General features: G+C 41.2%; 1 protein-coding gene across 5 annotated transcripts in view; it reads left to right on the top strand.

The window, feature by feature from the left end:
• KLF7 (Kruppel like factor 7) overlaps positions 1–26,599 on the top strand; it is a 91,895-nt gene extending 65,296 nt beyond the window's left edge. For 4 of the 5 annotated variants that reach the window (XM_031651482.1, XM_009182889.4, XM_003907865.5 and 1 more), the window contains 2 exons: positions 12,701–12,824; positions 20,390–26,599. In XM_031651482.1, coding sequence (XP_031507342.1) covers positions 12,701–12,824; positions 20,390–20,441 — 176 coding nt within the window. In that variant the 3' untranslated portion in view covers positions 20,442–26,599. Of the gene's footprint in view, positions 1–2,777; positions 2,799–12,700; positions 12,825–20,389 lie in introns of those variants that run through there. The other variant, XM_031651483.1, reaches the window with a different exon arrangement.
• Positions 26,600–27,727: the final 1,128 nt, after the last annotated feature.

Below are 27,727 nucleotides of genomic sequence, written 5' to 3'. Positions count from 1 at the left end.
GTCCATGTTACACACATCTGTCAAACACATTGAGTCTCCTTGTATGTATGCATGGTGCTTTCCTAACTGGGAGCTGCTCTAACGTGAAGAGCCTTTCCATTTAGCTTTAATCTCTAGCAGTGTCATTGGTTGGCATATATTAGAACCAACAATTAATGCTGGTTGAATCTAACTTGTCACACTGAAGAAACTGTTTCTTTCACTGCCAGTGAGTTAGACCAGAAGTCCAAGTATTTGACTTTTCCTGTTTACCCATGGACAGAAGTGAAGTGTTTCGGAGATAATGCATGTTAGGGTTTATGAATCTGGAAGGTAAGGTGGTAACAAAGCTTTTCGTGCTGTTGGATTTTGATGGTCCGATGGTCTCAATTAGCAAACATTGTATTGAGTGCATGTTACAGTGTGTTTGAGCCTGTGCTGGACTTCGTGAGTGATTTCAAAGAGGCTAATGAGAAAGCATGTAGCGCAGTGCCTGGACATTTACTAGATGCTTAATCAGCATTTATTCCATTGGGGGTATAAGGTGTCCTTGTTTTAAAAGCACTTTTCATTTAATGTGGGTGGGGAGAAGCAGGGCAAGGGATCAAGGCATAAAGACAAATATCTATGGGAAATAGTAAATAACTGGCCACAGAGTGAAAACTTAGATAAGGGTATAGTTTTCTGAGGAGGAGAAATCCTTGGGGATGGGGTGACATGTGGAGAATAGGCACATTCTGAGCAGAGGACATCCCAGCAAGTGAGAAAGGCTTGGACAGGAGCTGGGGCATGGGGGCTCTCTAGGGATGTTTGACACTAGAGGGTTATGTAAGAAACGATGGGTGATAAGGTAGAAAAATAAGTGACATGGCTTTGTGTACATCTTTTCCTGAGTACATAGGCAGTGGTATGTGAAGAGCATCTATCCTAGATTATCATGTGTCAAAATAACAAACAAATGAAAATTTTCTTTTGGGGTTACTCTTTTCTTAGACTCTATATTTGAGTAAGGTACATGTTTGGGTTGCTTTAGCTAATGGGGAAATTTAGTCTCTAAAAAAATGTTTGATTACCTTGGAAGATAATTATGTGGACATTGATGTTTTAAATCTTCACTGATTTGATATTTGCCTCTAAAAACCTCTAGAAAACTGGATTAATATCTATTCAACATGAATGGTAGCTGGTCCAGGGAGGGCCCTTCTCTCCATGATCTGGATGTAAATTATCTAATTTGGGCTTTTCTTTTTTTTGAGACATGGGTCTCGCTGTGTCACCCAGGCTAGAGTTCAGTGGTGCAAACACAGCTTACTGCTTACTGCAGCCTCGGCCTCCCCTGCTCAAGTGATTGTCTCACCTCAGTCTCCCAAGTAGCTGGGACTACAGGTGTGCACCACCATGCCCGGCTAATTTTTTAATTTTTTGTAGAGACAGGGACCTACCACATTGCCTGTGCTGGTCTCAAACTCCTGGGCTCAGGTGATCTGCCTGCTTTGGCCTCCCAAAGTGCCGGGATTACAGGTGTGAGCCACCACATCTGATCTCATTTGGGCTTCTTGAAGATTGATAAAATTGCCTTTATTTTTTTAAGTTTAGAGAAAATTACCGTATGAACTATTGATATACTTAAGCTACTTCTCTACCATCTGCATTTATATAGTCAAGGAATATCAATTTTCGTTATCATTAGCTTAATTGAAACAAATTTAGGATGCTGAAGCCACTTTATAGCTTCTAAAAGCAGATCTTAGGCGGTTTTTGGGTTATCCTTTCTGATGGTTTTTTTAAATACCATTGATCTCTCTTTTCATATCTGTCTATATGAAATATATATATCCAAATAATAAATGATTTAGGTGTGTATTTCCAAAATTTTGGTTAGCAAAAAAGAAAAATTTAGTGTATCCAGGAAAGTAAATTAGGCATTGTCAACTAATGTGATATGTACCAATTGGTGACCACCATGGGTCCCAGATCTGATAAGGCCTAGTGTAGTCTCCCTCCCCACCTGTCCTGGCCCTCCATGTCCCTGTATTTTTTGTGGTTCACAGACACACAGTCCCCTTACCTGCCCTCAGGCTTCCCAAAAGCCTCCCCATTAGGGTGTCATGCAGGCCTACCCTCCCTCAAAGCTGTGTGGTCTCCGATTATCTTTTTCTTACTACCACCCTCCTTGCAAGAAAAATGAATTCCTTAGCTATACTCACTAGGAGTTGTACACCTGAGTTGCCAGCCTCTAGAATTGATTGGATTTTTAGGGGAAGTTTCCTTTTCAATGTTGATTTACTTCTACAGGGTGTACTTCTGATTTAGTGGTATCGCTTTCAGAGTGATGCCTTGATATTACCTGTGCTTCGAACATGTTGTTTGGAGTAAAAGTGAATTTTTTTCTCTTCATTCTGAAAATCTTTTAAGGTGATTCAAAAATTAATAGTTTGGGAACAGACACAGTGGCTCATACCTGTAATCCTAGTGCTTTGGGAGACTGAGGTGGGAGGATCACTTCAGGCCAGGAGTTCAAGACCAGCCTGTGCAGCATTGGGAGTCATCGTCTCTACAAAAAAAAAAAAAAAAATTAGCTAGGTGTGGTGGCACCAGAGCCTGTAGTCCCAGCTACTTTGGGAGGCTACTTTGGGAGGCTGAACTCAGGAGTTCAAAGTTGCAGTGAGTTGTGATTGCACCCCTGCACTCCAGTCTGGACAACAGAGTGAGACTCTGTCTCTAAGGAAAATAATAACAATAATAATAATAGCTTGGTCATTGTAGTAAGAGTCTGTTCCTGTATGTGTCCTTTGCAGTATGATGATCTTTACATTTGAAAGCAGAAAACAAAGGTTGACCAAAGGTGAGTTTGAAATTCACGTTTTTTAATCATCAAATTTCTATTTAATACATCAAATTGAATTGTGAGAACTTGACTTACAGAGTAATACCATTGCTGCTAAATGGAAAAAAAATGTTCTACAAATGAGTTTCAGATGAATTCACATGGTGTAGTTGTCACCTTGAAAGGGAAAGATTAATGTTTTAATACATTTTTCTTCAAATGTAGTATATACCTAGCTTTTAACTTTATTGTAACTGGTAATCACCAAAATATATTTAAATTTCCAAGATGACATTAAGTTTTATTTGGATTTAACTCCAAAAAAGCTGATAAAAATAATTTTTGAAGTTAACCTTGAAAAACAAAAAGAATAAAAACAAAGTAAAATGAAAAAAAAAGGAAAGCAAATTAAACTTGTTGCTTAAAAAAAAATAAATATAGAATATAGTTTCCCCAAATGATCATGCTTACCTGTTTCAAAACTTGAAAACATACAGCTTCAGGTATAAGTGTTGTTGAGGTCTAAATTCTTAGGTGAGTTTACAGTCTTTTGAAAATTATAGTAATATCTAAACAGTTATGGGTTTTTGTTTTGCCTTGTGTTGGGGTGGTGGGGAGCAGTGGCGTTTGTTGGCTAAACCTCACTCAGCCACTCAGCCTACTGGAAACTACTAGAATACTGCATACCTTTTTAATTAAATAAAAAATAATTTTATGCCATTCCTTGGCTTATGAGAAACACAGTACAGTATTTGAAAACACATGTATTGGAATCACAAATTACACATTGCAAAAGCTCTTTAATTTTCAACAGCTGAATTTATTTCATCATCTGGGTTGGTAACTAATTTTCATGACCAACACAGTCTCCAACATTTCAAACAAATTCACCAAGAATCTAATACTTTGTCTTGAAAGAAACATTTTAGAAAAAGTTAACAGTTGTTAAAAAGGGCACATGACCGCGAAGGATTTCTTTAATCCTGTGTGTTTCCATGGCTGTGCTCCACGAGGCAGGTTGGACTCCAGTTTATGTCTTAGAGAGAAGCCCTGTGCCCTTGCCCTGGACATACAGGTGACCAAGTTCTCTGTTTCCACATCTCTCACTGGCTTCCTGTGCGTCTGTAAACTCCCTCTTGATATCGCCACTATGAATAGCAACTTTAATAACAAACACCATTAATAACACTTTTTATTCATTTGGGACTTTGTAACTGACCCATCACTTTCAGGAACTAGGTTCCATCGAATCTTCATGACAATAGGGAAGTGGGACAGTTTTTTTCTTTTTTTAATTCTTTCCCCACACAGTTAAGAGCCATAAGTCCCCAAAGAAGTTATTAAATACCTTTACAAGGCCACATTGCTATTATGTGGCAGAGCCAGAACTAGAATAATCTAATTTTTGATGCTGAGTTCCTTTTATTTCCCCACTACAGCAGTGGTTCTTGAGGTGTGGTCTCTGGAACAGCAGCGTCAGCGTCATCTGGGAATTCGTTAGAAAGCAGATTCTTGGGCCCTCCACTCGTGAATCAGACCTACTGAATCGGAACCTCTCAGGGTGGGGGTTCACTAACCTGTGTTTAAAACAAGACCTTTAGGGAATTCTAATAAGTTTGAAAACCACTGTGCTGGAGGACTGCTTATGGAAAGAGAGATGGATATAGGGGATGAGAACAATTTAAAGAGAAAAATTATTTCGTGTTTCTTAATGGCACTTTTATGGGTCCTGTATGTAAATAAGAGTATTATCTGAGCATCTACTATGAATAAAGTTTGTGCTAGCCACTGTGGATAAAGTGGAGAACAAGTCAAAGGCGGCTCCTGCCCTCACAAAATTTACATCCTAGCCAGCGAAAGAGACTCCAAACATTCTATTAAGTTTGGGAGTGGGGTAGGGATCAGCGAAGGCTTCTTTGAGCCTTTTGGTTTAATGACTGTTTCTTAAAAGCACCAAGCTGCTTCTGCTCCCAGGGCCTTGGTACGTGCTACTATTTAAACCTGCAATGCTTTCTTCCCCCTGCACCTGGTTAACTCCTTCTCCTTCATATCTTGGCTTAAATGTCACTTCTTCAGATTCCTGAACCCATGCATAGAGATGCTAAAAACAGATTCTGATACAGAACGTCTGAGATGGGAACTTGGAATCTGCATTTTTAATAAGTGCCTCAGGTGATCGTGATGCAGCACCAGGGAGGAGATCCCTCGAAACAGAGAAGGGCTGCTGTTGCATTTGATGAGGCATTCCGGGTCTTGCACACAGCAAGGTTGATAGTAATAAGAATAAAAGTCAGGGGTGGAGAGGAGAGATTCCACAAAGGTGGAGTACTTGGACTTGTTTACTGAGCCCTTCCTCCCCTAGCTTTCTCACAGTTAAAAATAACTCTAAGATTTTGAGCCTGGGAGAGTGCTTCTACCATGGGTTGGAGTGTAGAAATGGGAACACTGGGATTCTAGGCTGTGGGCTGGACATGGAGAAGAATACAGGAAGGATGAGCTTTTCAGTTTGAGTCGATGGGGTTTCTACATAGAAAATATATTTTAAACCAGTGCTGTCCAAAATAGAAATACATGCAAGCCACATACGTAACTTTAAATTTTCTAGTAATCTCATTTTTTAAAACATTAAATAAAAGGTAAAATTAATTTTAATATGTTTTACCTAAATTAATATATCTAAAATATAATCATTCCCCAGAAAATCAATATTTAAAGAGTTATTAGTGAGAAATAGTTTACATTCTTTTTTAATACTAATTCTTTGAGATCCAGTGTGTATTGTATGTTTCCAGGGTGTCTTATGCTAAATTTTCAGTGGTGAAAGTTAAATGCAGTTCTACCAAAATAACAGTGTGAAATATTTTTACACTGCTTCAATTTTTTAATCTTAATTTTAATTAAGGTTAAATTAAAAGTTCAGCTTTTTAGTTACCTCAGCAACATTTCAAGCGCTTGTTGCCGTGTGTGGCTAGTGGCTACTATATTGGACACAAATACAATTGTTGTCAATATTTGCCAACATTTGCAGGATTCAGTCAAAATCTTTTCTAACCTCGCTCCGTCTTCTGAAGTAGGAGCTGTACCTCGTTGAGGATATGGTTTAAATTTTGGATTACAGATTTTTGAATAAACATTTTAAGATAGTGAGGAATAAACCTAACCCAGGCCCAGTTACTGGTTTTCAGTTGTTCCAAGAATAAAAACAGGCCGGGCATGGTGGCTCACACCTGTAATCCCAGCACTTTGGGATGGCGAGGCTGGTGATCACGAGGTCAGGAGATCGAGACCATCCTTGTTAACACGGTGAAACCCCGTCTCTCCTAAAAATACAAAAAAGTTAGCCAGGCATGGTGGCGGGTACCTCTAGTCCCAGCTACTCGGGAGGCTGAGGCAGGAGAATGACGTGAACCCGGGAGGCGGAGCTTGCAGTGAGCCGAGATCGCGCCACTGCACTCCAGCCTGGGCGACAGAGAGAGACTCCGTCTCAAAAAAAAAGAATGAAAACAAATAGGGCAAATGTTTGCATGCTCTGTAAAGTGACTGGTTCACTGTGTAAACTCAGGTACTTGGACCCGACCTTTGGGTAAGGAAGTAATGGATGAATGAAAAAGCCACATGGATCATCAATGAGTGTACGTTTTGTTTTATGTTGTAGCTATTATAAATGTTTTGGGAATTCTAGAAAAGAAAGCCCTTGTTTTATTTTCCATCAATCAGATACGCAAAAAAACCTTGAAAAAAAATATTTAAGATCCGGCTGGAATCTAAGAGGGGCTCTGAGACAATTTTCCAATTGACTTAGCATGGGTATTTTTTAGTTGCAGCAGCTACACCTTGAGAAGCTACAACTTGAGAAGATATTGACAAGCTATGGAGTGAAGTTTACCGGTTACTCTGTTTGCAGTGCTAAGAAAGCTTAGTGACACTTTCTCTACAATGTCTTTATTCTCCAGCTTGCTTAAATTCTCTAGTGCGACTGAGTGTGATGTGAAAGCAATTGATGGGTCTTCGCTGATTTCTTCTAGATGTACTAGGCAGCCATGTAAACCCGCTGCAAAGTATTCCTCCTTTCCGGTTTTCTTTTCCATTTCCTGATCTGCAGAGTTTCCAAATTCTTAATCCAAGTCCTCAAGAGACTAGGACCTTGATATACCTAAATGTCTAGAACCACATTAAAAAATAAATAAATAAAAGGAAACAGGTAAAATTAGTCTTAACAGAAATCTAGGCATGTCAAAATCCTAATCTCTTTGTAACTTGGATTAAGAATTTGAAATTTTGTAGATCAGGAAATGAACACAGAAAATTTGTATTACTGAGTTTATTTTCAATAGATTTTAAACCTTGAGTGCAAGATTCTGCCATGTGTTCATATTTTATGGTATACTCTCTATCTTAAAGGCAAATTTATAGCACAGTACGTTTGACATATCATGCTGTCTCAAATACATCTTCAGAGATAAACATTACAAATGAGTTTCATAAAATGACTCCGTTTGCTTCCCAGAGGGGATATTGCTCAGGAGACTAGGTTCCTATGTGTGAGATTAGGTTATAGGAAGTTTTCAGGATCCTCATCTTTCAGGCTGGCGAAGATTGGGAAGAAGTAGAAGTGATATTTGATAGTAAAGGAAAACTTACCACATTTTAGTCCTTGTCAAAGAAGGATGTCAGATTTAAGCAACCAAGCAAACATTTCCACTCTTAAACGATTGAATACCTAGAAAGTAAGGGATTGGAAATCACACAGGCTGTTCTGCCCCTCTAGGTGTACTCAGGTTTTTGTTGCGAAGCAGGATGCTTTGTTAAATTCACTTAATGTATTGGATAGGATTGAGCCAAGCACTGCTTTAGCGCTGTTGGTATCACAGTGAACAAAATGGATGTCTGCATGAAGCTTATGCTGTGGAGGGGAAACAGACTATAATACACTCAAACAATATGCAATTTCGTTTCAAAGTAATTAAGTGCTATGGAGAAAGTGACAGAATCTGTTGTTTTACAGAGGATAGTGAAGGAAGTTCTCTAAGAGGAGGAGACATTCAGGCAGAGACCTGAATGAAGTGAGGGAGCAAGTGTTCCAGGCAGAGCAAGGAGCCAGTGCAAAGGCCTCAAGGTGGGAGCCTGCAGGCAGGGCAGCCATGTGGTGAATCAGGGAGGGGAGCGTAGGAGATGATATTGGAGAGGTAGCCAGGAGCCCGATCATGTAGGCTGTACTGTATAGCCTTGCCTGGCTTTTGACTTTTTTTCTGAGAACGATAGAAAGCCATTGAAACATTTACACTTTAATTTCATCTTAACCTTTTTTGGGTGAATGTCTTTGACAGTCTGGCAAAACCTGTGGAACCCTTTGCAGAATAATGTTTTTAAATGCATAAAATCCAGTGGATGTCAAAGAAACCATTTATATGGAAATATATAGACTAAGGCCCCCTGTAAGAGTCACTCATGCTCTGATTTACATTTTCAAAGGATTGCTTTGACTGCTATAAGTTGAATAGACTGTAGGAGCCATGAATGGAAGCCCTAAGACCAGTGAGATGGTGGGGCTGAGAGAAAAGCTATTTTTATTTCTCGTACAGGGCAGTGGCCAAAAGTAGGGTTGTGCAACACAGTCTTTTTGAAGGCAAGAAGAAATATGTATGACTTCTATCTATATTTGATTTATTCTCATTTTTAATTGGTCTATTGAATATATATTTTATAATATCCTAATAGGATATTAGTACATCTGTATGATTCATGACTAAGCCTACATATGTCATAGATGCATGCTCAAAAAGTATTTATGGCAGTGTTTTTTGATCAGTCAATTTTGATGATCACGATATAGGGAGAGTGACCCTGTAAGAAACTAACAAAATGCCACACTGGTTTAGACCGCATTTCATTTCAGATAAATTTTGTGGGAGAACGCAAGTTCTTGACATGATTTAACCTCTCTAAATGTCAGTCCTGTTTCTCAAGCACCCGTACCTCCCCTTACAAGCCCTCATCTGGCTATAAGTCTGTTTTTACCTGATGAGACGTACCTCTGAGGTGGCATGTACTCCCCCAGGGAAACAAGTATCCTAGGGTTGCTGCATCCTAGGGTTTTTGCCCGACAGGGAAAGTGGTTCTTGATATTCACCCTGACATTTAGGAGGTCCTGAGGGTGTCCTCTGCCTCCAGCATTGTGAGCTGTGGGAGGTGTCTTCGCCTTTACTCACATGCCCTTCCTGTACTGGAGTCCTGGGTTTTTAAGTCTCTCTTCCATCTGTCTGTCTCACATAGACCACTCTTGGGCATTTTTGTTCACTCTAGAGTTGCAGTGAGCTGAACAGTGTGCCTCATTCCAAGTGTGATACAGCATAGTGTTGTGCAAGGCCATGACAGTTTTTGTTTTATACCCAGGAGAAGTATCTGGAGTGGAGGAAGGAAAGAAGGGAGAGTAAAATAGAAGAGCTGATCTTGCATGAAACCTGCTCCAGTACCACTGACGTGCAGTTTTCCTCTCTCTCACAAAGCCTTTCTTTTTTCTTTTTGTAAAGAAAGAAATTCAGCCTTTGATGAAATGAGCAGAAATCTTCAGGTAGGCTTTTAAGGATGAAAACAAATGTATCATGGCTAGAGGTATGTCCATCCCCCAAGATCAAGCTGTGGCTGTTGGTGTTCAGGGAGATGCAGTCTTGGCCATGCTGAAAATATTAACAGAAGAATTTCCCTGACCTGCCTTTCCAGTAGGAATTGGTTTGTAGAGGTGGGTATAGAACCTGGAAACAAGGCCAGTCTAACTCCACAATTCCTGTGCCCTAAATATAAAGTCATATTCCCAATTCTTTGTATTTTTTCTGCCTCTCTGATTTCTGAGTTCTGCCTTCAGGCACTGCTCCTTCATTGGGCGTTCTTGATTATTTTAAATTTTTTTATTAGTATTTGCAGGAATGGCAACTTGTCAGTAAACTAGCCAGATGGTGGAAAAATAGCTTGATAAATCACTATAATAGTAACATGGCTAAAATATCAGGGCACAAAGGAGCCTGTCCTCGGTATTATTCTGAGTAGTGTTTGCCGCAAGCAGGAAACAATGTCAGGTGATAAGATTCAGAGCTAAGTCAAGCTATCTGCAGTTTCTCAATAGTGGACACAGCCACGAGGATGCTGAAATAGCTCCTGGGTTGGAGAGTTGGTTTGTACTGGGAAGTAACTAAGAGTCTAATCATTTTCTGGAAAATAATTACATCCTTGATATTATTTGTCGAAAGGAAACTAGTGAAAGGAATTCAGCAAGGGGAAAAGCAAACGGTTGAAATGGGAAAAAATGCCCAAAGACATCCACTTCAGTCTTCTTCATTTTATCTGCCCTTCCTGTGCCCTTCAGAATGTGGTTGCCTGTGATAGACAAGTCAGTTCGATTATGGGATTGATTCGGGGGACTAGATGTCTCTGGTTGTTGCTGTAGAATTTCATGGAATTTCCTAGGTGCCTCATTGCATTTGGGGTGTATTTGGTCCCCAAGGTTCCAGGAACCTCCAATTTTAATTACATTTGAAGGCCTTCATGGGCGGAGGGCACTTTGAATTTCTGAAGTCTTAGATGCCTCATTCTCCTTTTTTGGTTTGTGCCAGATTTCCCCTTGAGATAACAGAGCCTAGTGGTTAAATGCACGATGCTGACATGTCTCTCCTGCAGGGTGCCGGGATCTCGTACTTCCCCTTCTGTGTCCCACTCATTCAGAGCAGTCCTAAAGAACACTCCCTGTTTTGGATTCATTCTCCGTCAATATAATGAGAAAATACTTAAAAGACTCTCTGTTTCTAATATGTCAGGTACCCAGAATGTCTCTAGACTTGGCTTTCTGGAGCCATGAGCTCTGAAGGCCTTTATTGACAGCAGTTTCAGGCTTGTCTTCCTAGTAACCTCTGTGAACACAGGCGGAGGAAAGGGAGTTGAGACAGGAACTGAGTACTGACTGCATGCAAGGCTGAACAAACGTCTCTTACACACAACTGATTGAAACCTCGCTATAAACATGGGTTTATTAATAAGCTCACCCTCGTTTAACAGACAAATATACTGAGTTCTAGAGTCTGGAACGAACGCAGCAAGATCCCAAGTATGCTGATTCCAGAGTTTATGTGGCACCTCCACTTGGCTACCCTTCCTTCAGCTAGCACATCTTTTCTAAACTTTTGGCTTAAAGGAGCCAGAAGGTGAACTTTTAACACTGCTCAGTGATTCGTCCTCTTTTTTTCCTGGTTTCCGAAACTGAATGGGTTTCCTCCTGTGCCTCCAGCCCTCCTTCATGTCCTCTTGGTTCCCTTTAAAAGAAATGCCTGTGTTTCTCGTTCCTCTTCTCTGTGGGTCTGACAGAGCAGTGGCTCACTAGGGCACCAATTTAATGAAATAAAATTTTCAAGCATGTTTGGTTTGATTCTAGGTGATACAAATAAAGAATTGTGAATGCTTTGTAGTCAGGTTTAAAGGGAAGGGGAAAGGTGGAAAGAAGAAAGTAGGTCAAGTATAGTACCTGGGTAATGTCTCCTTCAGGGCTGCCTAGTAAAGATTTAGCTTTTAAAACTGTGGAAATAATGGGACGCCATAGTACTTTGGCACCTAGGTATCCTGAAATTTTGAGTTTGGCAGTTTTTCATGTTTATTAGTTATATGACTCTTACATATGCCAGACGTTGTTCTAATTAATATATAATATGCATGTGTGTTGATTTATCTTCTCTAAACCCTTTGAGGTACCTATTATTATTATCTCTAAGAAAACAGAGACACACAGAGGTTTATTAACCTGCCCAAGGTCAGACAATTAAGGATAGGACTAGAAGCTGAGCCTAGGAAGTTTGCTTCAAAGCTGTTAACCATGTACTAACCTGCCTCTCAGTGACAGGGCTCAGTAACTCAGCTTCATGATTTCACAGGTTTCCAAAGATCATTTTTCTTTTTAATTAGAACCAGTCCACCATACAGTTGGAAGGGTAAATATTTGTCATGTTTGGTGACAGACGTGATGAGTTAAAAAAAGGTCTAAGGCAAAGTCATGTACTTTCTCTTACATATCCTTCCATCTGTATTTACTGTGTGAAAAGGTCACTTGAGCACAAGTGTTTGAATTTCATGCTTATAAGCAGCTTCCCCGTGGCTAAAACCTTGCTCTCCAAATTGATTTTTAAAATATTTTACAATAATATATATTATTTTCTAATAAGAACACTCTGCAGTTGTTAAGCTATGAGTTTCCTAACTCAGACTTTTGTGATAGTATTTTCCATAAATGCCAGGGATTGTCAAGTGATTTTTGTTTTACTCTCAAATCGTAGACCTTTCTCCTCATTGTCCATCCATCACATTTACTGGAAGGAACAGTGGCTCTGGGAGACTTAAGCTGTTTGCTTTGTCAGTCAGCTACCTGGCTGCAGCTTGTGGTAGGAGGGAAGGGGAGGGAGAAGACTAAAAAGCCTGAAATGGCAAATGACTGTAGGTTCTGGAGAAAAATAGAATTAGAAGCATTTGTGGTTCAGATGAAAATAGCACATTTCCTTTCTGCCTGGACTGTGGGGGTGAAAGTGCTCCGGGGAATAGAAAATAAATAAAAATTGATCCTTCACCAGTCAAAGGAAATGCTCTGACTCTGGGAACTGAAATGACAGCTCCAGATTTGAGGATCTGGTGAAACCACTTTTGAAGGTTAACAACAAAGAAAACAAAAAACAAAACACCAGGAGACTTGGGAGAAAAACAGAAAAACCAAAAAACTGTGGTATACTGTGTTAGGAAATCTAGTCTTTCAGGAATGATTTAAACAGCCCTTTCCCAAGCCTGACCAGCAGGCAGCACAGGCTGGTTGGGTGTAATCCCTTTTGTTCCTGCTGCTGACCATGGTCCTTCCATCTCTGCTTGCAGGTGAGAAGCCTTACAAGTGCTCATGGGAGGGATGCGAGTGGCGTTTTGCACGAAGCGATGAGCTCACGAGGCACTACAGGAAACACACAGGTGCAAAGCCCTTCAAATGCAACCACTGCGACAGGTAAAGAGAAGTAGAAGCTGATGGGCTAGGGAGGGGACATTGGGGAAGTGGGTTGGAGGATGAGCTGCACCCATGTGCTTGGAGTTATCACAGGTCTGACTCACAGACATTTGGACCTGGTAATGCCTTTTACTTCTCCATGGGAGGACCAGTGAGAATAGGGGGTGCCCTCTTGCATGAAATTAAGAGGTGGTGTGAATTCTTAGTTCAGTTACACAAGTGTTTACTGAACACTAGCTTTAAGCCGGAAATGGTGTTAGTCACTGGGTATCAACAAGATGTGACAGATAACTTCAGTATAATATGAAAAGTAGTGAGACAGAGAATGGTCACCTGTAGGGACTTCTGATCTTTGTATCAACCTCAATACCACTTTCCCTCATCTATAGTAATAAGAAAGAGTAGAAAGCTTGTTTAATGGAAGGAAGGTTAGGGTTCCTATCACTGTAAGACTTTTCTCTGAACCATTATTGGAAACGAATTGTACTGAAGAGAGTTCCCATTCTTTGGGGCCCAGATCATTCTTTCTTCCTTAAAAATAGGTTCAAGGGTTCAAAAAATGACGAGGCTTTGAGAACTTCTCCTGTAATTCAATTTTAAGCCTTCTGCATTTGATAGTAGAAGAAAGCGCGCGTAGCAACAGATACTACCCAAGTAATAGTATCTGACAGCCCTGGCATTATCAACCAATAAACCCCAAAATGGAGACTCTGCAGGCCAAGGTGAAGGCAGGATTAGGTTTAGACATAATCAAATAATGGGCTTGCATCTGAGCGTGTTATCCTTCTAATCCTATTTCTGTGTTTAAAAGGAAGCTTAAGAAAATTAACCATCTTTTTAATGCAATACTAAAGGTCTCCGTTATGATGAGAAAAATGCTTCTAATACGATAAAAGCCCCTGAAAGCCTCAGGGTTCCCCAGCTTGCAGGATGGCAGCAGGGGCCTGGCTTTTCTTGGGAGGAAATGCGATCGCCTTTGCATCCTGCCTCCCCCAGTCCCTGTGTCCCACACCTCCCCGCTCACCAGGCCTTCCTCTGTAGTAGTGTTTGTTTGGTGAATAGGGAAGGGGTGTCCAGACTGGTCACGCTGGCTTAGTGCTCCCTTAGGATGCTTATAAAGGAGCAGTTATGTTTTTCCTTTTTTTTTTTTTTTTTTTTTTTCCTTCTTCCTGGGAAGCTATTTTCCTCTTATCTTCATTCTCTAAGTACTAAATAAAGACCCTATGCCTCCTGGAGCCCAGAGATAACCTCCCACCCCAGGGCTGAGGAAGCATACTTCATGCAGTTATTGTCTCCCATTCCCTTGGAACTCTGTTCTGCTACCCAAGAATACAAGTCATTGTTTCATTTCCGTCCATTACCTAGAAGTCCTCCTGTATTTACATGAATCAGCAGCTGTCTTCTACACAGTATGCTCCAGCAGAGTTTCTCCTTATTCCCCATCTTCCTTCTATTTCCATCTCAAGTTTCTCTGCTTTGTGCGTCTCTCACTCTGGCTAATAAAGAAGCCCTGCAGATGGTGACTATCTGTCCATAGTCTTTTGAAGGAGAGTGTTCTGTTCTATCAACTGGGACCAAGATGAATGCTTTGTGAGTGGTCAGAGTGTGAGTGGTCGGAGTGTGATGGTAGCATGTACACACAAGTCGCCCCGCTCTGAAGGGTGTGGAGGCTGTTACTTGGAGATTGTGAGCATTATGGGTTGCCATAATTCTTGGATGTGGACAAAGAGTTCTTACGGGGAAATTGCCAAAGGTAGTATTCCACTCTTCAAATCAACTGACTTATTGAGACATTTACAACCTTTTAGCAACTGATATATTTGGATTTAATCCGGTCTTTTGTATGATTTACGTGGAGAAATATTCCAAATCGATTGGTTATTTCATTGAAAGAGATGTCAGAGTTGGGTGATTTCGTTAGTCTTTTGCTTTGTTTTCTTCATCAAAATCAGTACAGTTTCTGGAGCTAGAAATTTGCTGAGCAGATGGTACAAATTCTGCGACATGGTGTTTGTGGGAGATTGAGTAGATCAGCGTCCTGTGACACAGGCCAATAGTGCATTTTTGACAACATCAGAAATGAGAGTTTGTATTCTCATTAGTGTCTCATGACAGGCAGCACCTTGGCGTTTCAATTGCGGTGACTGTGCTAAGAATAGCCAGGTCTGGGAGACGACATGGGGAATTGGAGTGGTCCCAAAGCAGATGAAAGGAAAGCCTGGAGTGACCGGGAGTTGGCATTCCTTAGAAGATGTTTACCTTCAGAAACAGAGGGCATCTGTAGCCCTTGGCAGGACATGGCATCCTATTGGTACCGCAGTATATATGAGTGCACCGCCTCTTATCTCTTAAAATTTGAACAATCACACTGCCCTATTTAGAAGCTAAATAGGGTTTAGACTTCCTTTCCTTAAGCATGTACCAAATCTAACGTATGCTTTTATTTTGCCTATAGGGTAGTTTTAAAAATTCATGACGTTTTTGGTTTGGTGGTGTTTTTTTTTTTTTTTTTTTTTTTTTGGCCAACATTTAAAATCGTGAAATGTCACACAAAAAAGTTTGTATTTCTTGCTTTGTCTGGAAAAATCAGATCTGGCCACAGTGGGCTCACATTCCCATGTGCCTGTAATTGGCTGGAGCTGAAGAGCAGTCATTACCCATTTGCCATAGCCATGTGATGACTATTTTTCCACTGTTCAAACCACTCCCTGTGGCTCCACAACTCAAAGGCAAGCCATCGATTGCCAAGTATTGTCCCGCTTTCTGTTGTTTCTTCTTACAAGAAGAGCTATACTTCTTTGTATCCATGCCTTATTGGAAGTGGAAGCAGGTAGCCCAAGAGCACAGTGTTTCTTACAGTTGACCCACGACACTTACTTTGTCTACCCGGCCTTACAGACACTGGGTTTTGTGACTTCTGGCTTCAGGTTTGGGTTAGGAAAGAAAGCACAGCAGTAGTGTCATTTCTTCACCATCTGACTAGACAGTGCAGCCCCCCCTGAGTGACCAGTGGCTAGAGGGATAAGTGGTTTTTCAGCCCACAGAGTTGGAGGCTGCCGATGGTGATAAACAGGGCTCAGTTTCCATCAGTGGTAACATGCAGGCCCTCATTCTATCGACTGACTCAGTGCAGTTATAATCCAGGGAGAACGCTACTAGCATAGTACATTCCAGATCTTGGGCAGTTTAGAGGGTGCATTTTGATCTTTATGTCAGCCCACTTATAAGTGGTAAGAAATACCAGCCCATACCTTAGCCCCTTGGTCACCTAGGAGACTGCTGTTGACTTAATCCCTGTGTGACTTTAGTTTGCCTTTTTTCTTTTTCTTTTTTTTTAATTTGAGACAGAGTCTTGCTTTGTCACCTAGGCTGGAGTGCAGTGGTGTGATCTCGGCTCACTGCAGCCTCTGCCTCCAGGGTTCAAGCAATTCTCCTGCCTCAGCCTCCTGAAAAGCTGGGATTACAGGTACCCGCCAGCACGCCTGGCTCATTTTGTATTTTTAATAGAGACAGAGTTTTGCCATGTTGGTCAGGCTGGTCTTGAACTCCTGACCTCAGGTGATCCACCCATCTCGGCCTCCCAAAGTGCTAGGATTACAGGTGCGAGCCACCACACCCGGCCTAGAGTGCCTTTTTCATAAACAAGAAAAGTGACTGTGGGGTTGACTAGTTCTCCATTATGTACAAATTTCAATCATTAAGGACCTTCTTATTTAAGGTTATTTGGCTGCTGTAAAGTTATGAATATTCTCTAGGGATATATTACCCTTAAAACTATTTGATTCTGCACTTCTACATGCCAAGTTTATCTTTTGTGGAATTCAGTAAGTATAAATTAATAAGTATAAATTAATCATGACTACGTACCTTACTGGGGTATTGAATTTAAATAAAAACCTCAATAGTAAGGGACCTGGTCTAATCCTAAGCATCATACATTTTTTGGGAATTTGAACAAATAATGATGCTCATTTGATTCAGTAGGGGTGCAGTTACATTTCCTACCATGTTAAAGATTTGGTTTTCTTTTTTCCACTTTTTTTTCCCTGAATTTGAAGGATAAAGGGAGATGTTTATACATATATTGCGAAATACCCAGTAATTGGTAAAGGCAGGAACAAAGCTGAGCACATACGTTACTGAATGGTTCTTTCAAATAAAGCTCTGTGTTAAAAATACTAATTTCCCGAGCGTTCCTAGGATATAGAGAGGAAAGGAAAAGGGTGTCCCACTGCCAGGCCCTCTCTTCACTCCTTACCGTCTCAAATCCCTGCGTTTCTCTTGGACAGGCAGGCTTCTGGGTGTCTGTGTTGTTGCTTCTCACAGGTACATCCTCCTCAGGCCTGACCAACTTAACCTCAGGATTAATTTTCTAGTTGCTGCCTTGACCACTTGCCACAAATTTAGTATCAGGTTTATTTACTTTTCAAGTTTATGATCTTATATTTCTGTAGGTTAGAAACTTCTAGGTTAGAAGTCCAACAAAGGTCTCACCGGGCTAAACTAAAGATTTTGGTAGAGCTGCATTTTTTTTCTGGAGGCTCTAGGGGAGTATCCATTTCCTTTCCTTTTTCCAACTTCTAGAAGCTGCCCACATTCCTTGGCTCATGATGCCATTCCTCCATCATTAAAGCTATTGAGTCCTTCTCGTGCTAACATCTCTCTGGTTCTCTCTTTCAATTCCTTCTCCCACTTTTAAGAACCCTTGTGACAGCATTGAGCCCACCCAGACAGTCCAGAATAATCTCCCTATTTAATGTCAGCTGATTCATAAATTAATTCCGTCCACAGCTTTAATTCTTTATCATGTAACCACACATAGTCCCAGTGTCTGGGCATGAGGTGTAGACATTTTGGAGGGAGCATTAGTCTGCCTACCAGAAGCTCCTTAAACTGACAGCCCAGTCCTCTCTTCTTCTCAGTGTAGTTAAGCAGATGTGACTGAGAGTGTGGGCTCTGGCGTCAGACTACCTGTGTTCAAATCCTCTTTCTGGGCCGGGCGCGGTGGCTCAAGCCTGTAATCCCAGCACTTTGGGAGGCCGAGACGGGCAGATCACGAGGCCAGGAGATCGAGACCATCCTGGCTAACACAGTGAAACCCCGTCTCTACCAGAAAAATACAAAAAACTAGCCGGGCGAGGTGGCGGGTGCCGGTAGTCCCAGCTACTCGGGAGGCTGAGGCAGGAGAATGACGTAAACCCGGGAGGCGGAGCTTGCAGTGAGCTGAGATCCGGCCACTGTACTCCAGCCCGGGCGACAGAGTGAGACTGTGTCTCAAAAAAAAAAAAAAAAAAAAAAAAACAAATCCTCTTTCTGATGAATATTTCATCTGGTAGTGGGAATAAGAATGGTACCTTCTTTATAGGGATCTTATAAGGATGTTACATTTAAAAAAGAAATATCTAGAAACACAATGTCCCAACTTGGATCTTCTTTCTCCAGGTTGTTGGGATGAAAGAAGGAGGAAAAGAGAGAAAAAGAAGGAAGAAGGAAGGCAGGGAGGAAGAAAGGGAGGGAGGGAAAGAGAACAGACAGTGGGCAATACTGAGTTGTACCCTCGGGACAAGACAGAATTATGCCAGTTAGATGCTAAATTCCCTGCAGGCTGTATTGATTTTTCTGTGTACCAGTGACACAGAGTACTAGTTTTTAAAGAAAACTTAGTGACACTCTTTTATAGCAAACCAAACCCCCTTTAGAGGCATCTCTAAGGGATTATTTAAATACCTTCCTCATACAAAGTCAGGGCTGGAAGTACGTGGGTATAATTGGAATTGTTATTATGCAGCATGTTACTGGATTAGATTGTTTTCTGTTGTACTTTTCCCATTTTTATGTGGTTTTCGTTTTACCCTTGTCCCATTTCACCTCATTCCCTTGGAGTTCTATCCTACACATGTACCTATTTAAGGAATGGACACAAACAGGGGGTGTGGAGAATGTTGCAGTCAAGGGAAAGGGTGGATATTTTTTGTTTGTTTTAAGAATGAACAAACATAGGGAAATCCTGCCCTGAACAGGAAACCCTGCTAACCTGAACAGTGTAGCTTGCTAACATTCTGACAGGAGTTTTGGACTGTAGGGGTGTCTCAGGCTTCAGGGAGCCTGGGAACTTTCTCATAGGTAAGAAAGCAGCTAGTTTTAGGCGAATGATCCAGGGGGAAAGCATACACTCAGAGTTCAGAATGACTGCTGTCATGTAGGCTGACTTCACTGAGATTTCATTCAGAACCTGAGATTGAAGCCTACGGGGATTTGGAAACACCCATACTGTTCGTTAAAACATACAGAAACCTGACTTAGACTGCAGTGAGCCTCCAAGGGTATTTATGAGCTCAGGTAACTGAGAAGAGCAGAATTAGATTTGTCTTTAGGCTTCGTTGGATCCAGCTTCTCTGATATTATCATCAGGACTCTTTCTATCCCCCAGATCCGTTTTTTCTCTGTTGACTTCATTCTCAAGCCAACTCTTTCCCACAATGGCAGTATAGACCCCAGTCACTCCAGGATCCCAGTGGAAAGAGAGCTTCTCTCTTCCAATAATTTCAGCAGTTGTCCCAGGGCTGGTTCTCATTGACCTTTACAGGTCACATGACTGTTGCTTAAGAAGATACTGTGGCCACAACTTCAGCCTCACACAAATGAGAATGCAGAAGGGTTTCTACCCAAGAGAATATCAACTAGCTGGTGTTAGAGGAAGGAGGAAAGAAGATGACCACTGGATCCACTCTGACATGAAGAAGACACTCAATTATGGGCCTTAGGTTCCAAGAAACACCTTAGCCTCAGTTTCCTTCACCTCCCTCCCTTCCATCCCCAACACACACACACAAAGGGTGAGAATACCTACGATGGAGATGGAGGATTGGCGAGGATGGTGTGATATTGGGAAAACCCTTAGCTCAGTGCCTACATATTGTAACATACTCAGTAACTGTGAGCACCCTTCTTCATTCTTTTTTTTTTTCTTTGTGACTTGAATATAGAGTGTCTGATAAGCCTATAAGTAGTATCACAAGTAGTATTTCTAGGCTTTCATTGTAAAGCTTAGGATTGAAATCTGGGTGTTGAAATTTTAGAGTTCTACCCTTTGATGATACAGACTAATTATTCTTTATTATATTTACAGTATGCAGGCATGACACGGGTTTCAAAAGCACTTTCCCATTCTTTTCTTCTTTAATAATCACAATTATGATCCTAACAGTTAACATGCACTGAGATCCTACAATGTGCCAGGCAGTATTCTAAGTACCTTGCATGGATCATCTCATTTAATCCTCACAACCCACCTATGAGATAAAGGCTGTAATTATCCCCACTCTACTGAGGAGGAATTAAAGTACAGAGAGGTTAATGTGCTCAGAGTCCCACAGCTATTGGAAGAGATGGGATTTAAACCCAAGCATTCTGCCCCTTAAACTTACCTTCCCAACACATGGCCCTATGTCCTCAATGCATGTGCACTGTCTGTTTAAAGTAAGGGAAATCATTTCCTAAGGAGTGATGCAAGTCACGCTGTTTGCTGGGAGCTCTCTAATATCCTTGTTGTTTATATCTCCTAGGTGTTTTTCCAGGTCTGACCATCTTGCCCTCCACATGAAGAGACATATCTAAAAAACCGAAAGGCCAGAGTTGCCGTGGCATCCGCTAGTGTCTAAAGGAAACGGGCACGCCATGAGGCAGGGGGCTGGACTTCAGACGGGGACCCATTGCCTCGCAGAAGAAAGTTCTCACTTATAAACCTCTGTACACACACACACACACACACACTCTCACAGACCCACACACATACACACTGTCATGCACTCAACTATATTTAAAATGTATACGTCTATTCTTTATGCCTTGCCCTAGCCAGATGGAAGAAGATGAAGAAGGAAACCAGGTGAACTCAGCAAGGCAGACTGGCTGCTTACTTCAGCACTATTGGAATTATTTCCCGCTGTTGCCAATGGAAATCAAAGAAAATGGATGTGACGTCTCTGCAGGTGGACAGCAGTCCGAGGGGCTTATTTAACTTGCTTCTCAGTGCAACTTGATAGGAGAATCCAGCATCTTAAAGTCGCATATGTGTAGCACTAATGTTTCTTTTTAAATAGTTGGGGGAAAATGACCTAGAAAACCAAATTGCAGTTTGGTAGCCAAAATTAACTCTTGGTTTATTTGTCCTTTGTGTGTGAAAAGTCCTACTATTCCGTGCGTCAGACTTCCTCACAGAACTGTTGACTGGTTTTGGTTCTTCTTAGTACTATTGAGATCTTTCGCGTCGATCCCAACGGCCTTAGCGGCGGCAGACTCTGGAATAACACCTTATACCTTTCTGGCCTGCATTTCTGTAGACTTCACTCTCAAGGGAGGAGTTTTCTTTTCTTACTTTTTGACTCTTGCACACCATATGCACTAGGGATTCTGGAAACTTCTAGCATGACTGCAAAGTGGCCAAGAGAATAAAGTCCTTGATGATAAATCACAGTATATCCCTTGAGCCTCACCTTATTGCCAGTGCTAGATTTTTTCTTTTTAATCTCTCCGTTTTTGCTAACGAAAACTTGAAAAGCTTATTTGGAAGCTTAAATGTTTTATCTTTTCTCCATGGACTAAACCTCTCCAGGACTCTCTCGGCACCTGGATGTCCAGCTCTCGAAGCAGCCAATCAGATGGGACATCACAGTTCTCTCATCCTCCTTGAGGCATGATGACCTCAGCTCATAGTGATCAACCGTTGTGCTGTGTGTCATTGCTACCCTATAACCAGTTACAGCATAGATGTCGCTAGTCTCAGAGGGCAGCTGCATATTTAATTTAACTCTGGTTTATGACTTGACAAAAAGCCAAAAATATCACTCTTTCCAGGAGTGGGGAAAGCTGAGGATGCCTCCCAAGTCTAGTGGCTTCACAAAAGATCATCCTATCTTCTCTCTCATGCCCACTGAGCTCCTATTCCCCGACTTGTTACAATACACAATTCAAAATGCCATTGTGGGAGTGAAGGGTTGACCTTTAAGGAAAAGGTTGAGGTGTCTCTCTCATGGGCTGTCTAAAAGGAGAGACACGTTTCTTTCTTTCTTTCTTTCTTTTTGGCTAGGCCCACCATGACTTGTGACCGACAACCCCCAGGATTAACAGAGGCCTCACATTTACTGCAAGCTGACTCCAAAGGAGTCTACAGTCATACCACACACACACACACATCCAATACTGGTCTCTACCCGCATTCCTAGCTAGCTGGCACTGGCCTCAACTCCAAAGACTGCCTTTAGGACCATCAAATGGCCTATGCAAGCAAGCGGGGTGGTTATTAGGACAGATTGTATATTTTGTATATTCTGGGACCATCCCTTCAAGACACGTCTATAAAACAAAATGGCGCTTGGTCCACACACGGTTGCTGCTCCCTCCTACCAGCTGGCTCCCCTCCTGTCCTCCTTTGACTGTTTGACTCATTGACTGTTAAAATGCCACCCCATACATATTTGGGATGCAAAACTGAAGTCAAAAGGAAATAATAATATAAGAAACACAAACACATATATGACAGCAACCTTCAAGATCTGGGTTTTCAGCTTTCTGCAACCTTTGTTTTCACTGAAATGTTGAAACTACTCGTCTGAGGGCAAAGGAACCTCCTCACAAATGCTGTAGCTGCCAATTGGACACTTGGGGCATTTCGAGGTCTGGCCCTAACAATTTACTTTCTCCTTTTCATTTTTTCTATTTAGACCAAAAACAAAAAAACAAAAAAACAAAAAACAAAAAAAAAACAAAAAACAAAAAAAAAACAAACAGAAAATAATACAAAACAAAAAAAAAAAGAAAAAACACCCGTTAACACACACACACACACACACACACACACACACACAAAATCTGTCCATTTGCCGGAGGCAATTAAATGTATGTTAGTTGGAGGGTATTAAAAAAAATCAGTTTTATTCCAAAGATTTTAAACTAGACATGACTTAAAAACAATTTCTGGAGCACTGCTTGCTGACAATCTCGTAGTTCTCTACTGCATTTGAGTGCATTTTGTGGCCAGTCCATCAGGGCATACCATGGGATTATATTTGAATGTGTGGTACATCCTTCCTGGATGAAGGATGTGTGAGGGACCTTGAACCTCAGCTGTATTAAACTGTAGCGCCTCCAGTCAGTGCACTAGATGAAACTTTTAGACACCCTGAATTCTGTTGATTCCTTTCTTTTCCTTTATGTAGCAGCCTCCAGCATGATTGCACGCACACGCCAGTGATGGCATTAAGCCATGGCCACCATGATTTGCAAATGTTCTCTCCCAAGCTGGAGCTGCTCTTGCCTCTCGAAATGCTATTATTAAGGGTTTATAATACTTAATTTAATTTTCGAACTGACCAATGCAAGGCTCTATTAAAAAGAAAGTTTAAAAAATGCAAAAGAGTAATCATTGCTTGTTTGCTCCCTATTGTCATCTGTGGTCTCATTTGAATGTGGCAGAACAAAGGCCCTTTGGTCCTCATCAGTGTCTGAAATGTTCAGTAATTTCTCTCTCTTTTGTATCAGTGAGGTCCTTTGTAATCTGCTCCTGACCTTTCTTGGAGCAGGGTGCATTGACACTCAATGGTGGTGCTTGCTTGCTTCAGAGTCATTTGTTGACTGTGAGAATTGGCCTAAGAATTCGGTGGGTGCTACGTGGATGGCTTTGAAACTGTTCTTCTTTAGCCCAGTTGACACCCGTGAATGATGACCAGTCCTGATCATTTGGAAATGAATTTGTAATAACATGCCCGTCACCTCTGCAGTGGCAGAGATGGTTGCTAAGAGCCTCTAAAGCAACCAGGTTTTCCAAGAAATAACCTGAAGACGTTTTGCTCCCAAGAGGACTGGTATTTAAAACAGTGCATTAATGGACATTTGAAACACATTAAACCCTTTCTCATTTCAATTGTTATCTCCTAACACTCCAGGGGATCCCAAGTTTGAAAGGAAAAACTGGTTCTGGTGTTTCTGGTGGTGTCCTAACAAGCATGCTTTTATCCAGGGTTCAGAGTTGGACATGTAGAAAAAGAGTTTCTAAGCCACTGACAATTTTTTTTTTTTTTTCAATTTCAAATTATACTTCTTTCTCCTACCACATGGCTGTAAGTCATAGACATGGAAACCTGAAATTAGAATGCTGCTCCTAGCTACTGGCCTCCTGCCCCACCCATGGTTAATGGCTCAGCTCAGTGCCTGGTGGTAATGAGTATTATGTCCAGAAAAAGAGATGTTCAGATTCCATGACAAAGCTGCATTTTTGTAAAAATATTGGAGACCCCAAAATGAACTTCATGGTGACCATTTCCTCCTCTCTGTGTGCTTTCCCTTGCAAAGCCCTTCAAATATCCTCTTCTCTCGACGCCATCTCCTCTCCACCTGCACCTCTTGTGCCCTTTGTACATCTTTGATTGCCTGATGATAACAGGGTAAAAGGACAGCCAACCTCATGCCTGATTAGCAGAACCGAATCCTAGTTTTAAAAAATCTTCTCTGGCTTCAGAGAAGATTTTGTAAAGATTTTATTTGGGATAAGCTTTCCAGATTATCCATGTCTATTTGCATTAAAGGGGAAAGAAATGGGGGCTTTCGGATGGCTCTTCCAGTGCATTCGGAACATTGCCTCTTGCCTTCATTCCTGCATTTTATGGCAAAGCCAAAAGAAACTCAAGTTGCAAGAACAAAACCCAGTGACTAGTTCTGACGGTTCGAAATGATTTCCTTTATGGAAGTCACTTCATAAAATGTTAAATAAAAAGTGGGAAGTGCTTTTGTCTTCTCTTTTGCATGAGTTGCTTTTAGGAGCAGGAAGAAGGTAGGCAAAGTAAGATAAAGATGCAATACGTTTAACTACAAAAATCAGATTCATTTTTTAGTTTATTGTAATTTTTTTGAAATCAGGAGGGCCAGCATTTCTGGCTGCAATTTTGTACCCAGAACATTGCCAAAATGAACATTCAGTAAGTAGAACCTGATTGAAATTTATTCCTGGAAGCTTTCCTTTGCATTTTGGGGAAATGGCCGCCTGCCAAGCGCAAGAGTTGAGGGGCAGGAGGGGAGGACTCAAATTCTGGGTGTCTGGATTAAATTTCGGTGAACATGGTGGTATCTCAGTTTGAAAACTAGAGGGCCTATCCTGAGTATACATCGATGTCCCTTTGATGGCCTACTTTCCTCAATGAGGATCTTTGGGAATACTTGAGATGGAACAGCAGAAACGTGTGAAAGGAAGCATAAACTTCTTGTAAATAACGTGACCTCCCATGACGAACTGCCTGAGGCTTCAGGGTTTTTTCTTGCTTTTAACACTCTTAAATCTCCTCTGTTGGTTCCTAATAGATCCCAGAAAAGGGAAAAATAAAGCTGCAATTAACTTTCTTATGTGCATCCTTCCAATATAGTACTGTATTCTTCAGGTGTTTTGCATTTAACATTAAAGTCCTCGGGAAACAGGTGTCAAAAACAGAGAGAGAAATCCTGGGCCATCACTTCACAAATATCCCAAACAAGATATTCTTTTCAAACAGGGCTCCCTCTCAGTGGTCATGAGGGAAGGTTAATACATTCTTTGTTGGGGACTGTTTATACAATTTTTTTTTCAACTGTGAGCTTTGGAATCGTAACTTGCTGTGAGTCCAGCTTCTGTCTACTGCCATAAGATGGACCCCACGTCAGCATAATGAGGGTGGTATATATGCTCGCACCTAGACATGTGCATATGTACCTGTCGTACCTTCACGGAAGGAAAACAGGCTACTGACGTTTCGGAGGAGTAGCCACCAGTGCCTAATATCTTTTGGGGGGGATGGATGCTTATAATTGCCAGTATATCGAAACCACACTGGGAGTTCCACATAGCGGGGAGGGGTTGGGGGTGGGCGGAGGGGATGTTTTAAACCTAGGCCTTTGGACTGGAAGCAGAATGATTTCTGCAAACCTAGGTCCTGAAGGCTTTGGGGCTTATGGGCTGGTTCTCAACCTTTTTGTTTTTTCTTCGCAGCATGCATTTCCTATCTAAACCCAGACTTAGTTTAATTTCCTTATCTTTCACTTCTGCTTCATTCCAGGGAGGAAAAATACACCTGTTAATGGCCAAGATCTCCTTGCTAACACAGAGGCAAAAATAAATGTCTAATGTTTTTGAAGCCTCCCCTTCCTTTCCACAAGCCCCCGCCCGCCCCCACATCAAGCTCCTTCTCCCACTTCCTACTCCCACACAACTTCCCAGTCACCGCAACTTTTCTTTCAAATCTCTATTATCCTCTTAACAGTTGCTTGAATAAATTTATTTTTGCACTATACATTTTCTTTTTGCCAGATGTGTCTAACAAGTGTGTTTGGAGAGACCTACTCCCAGCCCCCCTCCTTCCCCGCCTCCCCCCGTCACATTCTCTCAGGCCTTCTCTGGTATTTATAATATATCACAGAAGTACCCAGTCTTATAGCCCTCGGTTATGCCTTTTTTTGACATTTTATTTTTTTTAAGCTTTTTATATATATATATAAATATATTACTTTGTCAAGTTTTTTTGCTGTACAAAAGTCTTAAGATTTAAAACTATTATTTGTATTATATGATGGTGGTATGTTAATGTTACAAAATTATTAATGAAGAAAAAATTTATTTTTGTTACTGGTCTGTTTCATAATTCTTTTTTAAATTGGTATATTGTAAGATATCTATGCAAAAAATGTTATGTGACGCATTTTTATTTAAGAATGTAATATGTGTAATAAACAGTAGAATGTGTTTGGCCTTGGAATGCTTTACTGTATTTCTCCTTAGCTTGTTTCACTGGGGAAAAAAATCTTCGAAAGACACAAGTGGGTACTTACATACTTCGTGAAAGTTTTCTTTCTTGGAGAAAGGGAAAGCAAAAGGTTGCATTAGGTTATCTTCGTTTGGGAAGTTGTGTGTGTGTGTGTGTGTGCACGTATGTGTGTATTTTATAGTTTCACTGAGGTAGCTCAATGCCCAAATAAGAAGGGTCATTGAGTTTATTTCTTCAAGAGGAAAAAGGGAGCCAGTTGTTGGAGGTTATAAAAAGCAATATTTTAGAATGAGATAGATTACAAGATGTTATTTGTTTAGGGGGTTGGGAGAGGCTTATTGAAAGCAGTTTATTTGGTGAGCAAAGGAGGCAGTTTGTTCTGTGATGGTGTTTAATAGGAACCTATTGGGAAAGGATCTTTGAAGCAGTTTGTGAAGGAAGGAGGAAGGGGAAAGATCAGAGGGAATAATTTAGGTGAGGGGTAGGGGGCAGTAAAATGGCAGGAGATGGTTAGAGTGGGGAGGAAATGGGTAACCGGAAGCCAGGAAATCCCTCTGGCTGTGGAGAGTACAAAAAAGTAGATGGAAATACAAGCAGCTTCAGACCCAGAGAAGAGAGGGAGATGAAAGCCCCAGGGAAAATTCTCAGAACTGAAAAGAAAATTACTAAAATCTCTGCCACACACTTGACTTCCAGGAAAGAGCATCACCAGTAAGGAGGAAGGTAGAGAACCCAGCTGGTGGTGTTGCCTCAGCATCCCGAGCTCAGCGATTCACCAAGAGAAGTGGTGTCATTTACAGGAAACAACAGTAAAACACATTTGTCACATGGGACACAGCACTAATCAAGCTTTCTTTGCAGTCTTTGGACTTACAGAAGTGGATACAATGGTGAATAACCTCTATCCCTAATCAAATGAATCTGACAAGAAACTTTTCAATAAATGTTTACTTTAGAAACCATGGCTAGTGTGACTGAACTTGCTGCATGGATACAGACATTTCTCATGTCCTTGAACAGGAAACAGGTGTCAGGAGTGTGACAGCGGGTTTGGAAGGGATGCTGAGTGATCATGTTCTTGCGCTCATAAAACTCAAGGTGAGAACAGTTGGTGCTGCA

The sequence above is a fragment of the Papio anubis genome, chromosome 10, assembly GCF_008728515.1.
Source record: "Papio anubis isolate 15944 chromosome 10, Panubis1.0, whole genome shotgun sequence".
Taxonomy (NCBI): Eukaryota; Metazoa; Chordata; class Mammalia; order Primates; family Cercopithecidae; genus Papio; species Papio anubis.
The sequence above is the reverse complement of the archived record's forward strand: the minus strand, read 5'-3'. Positions and strand labels throughout refer to the sequence as shown.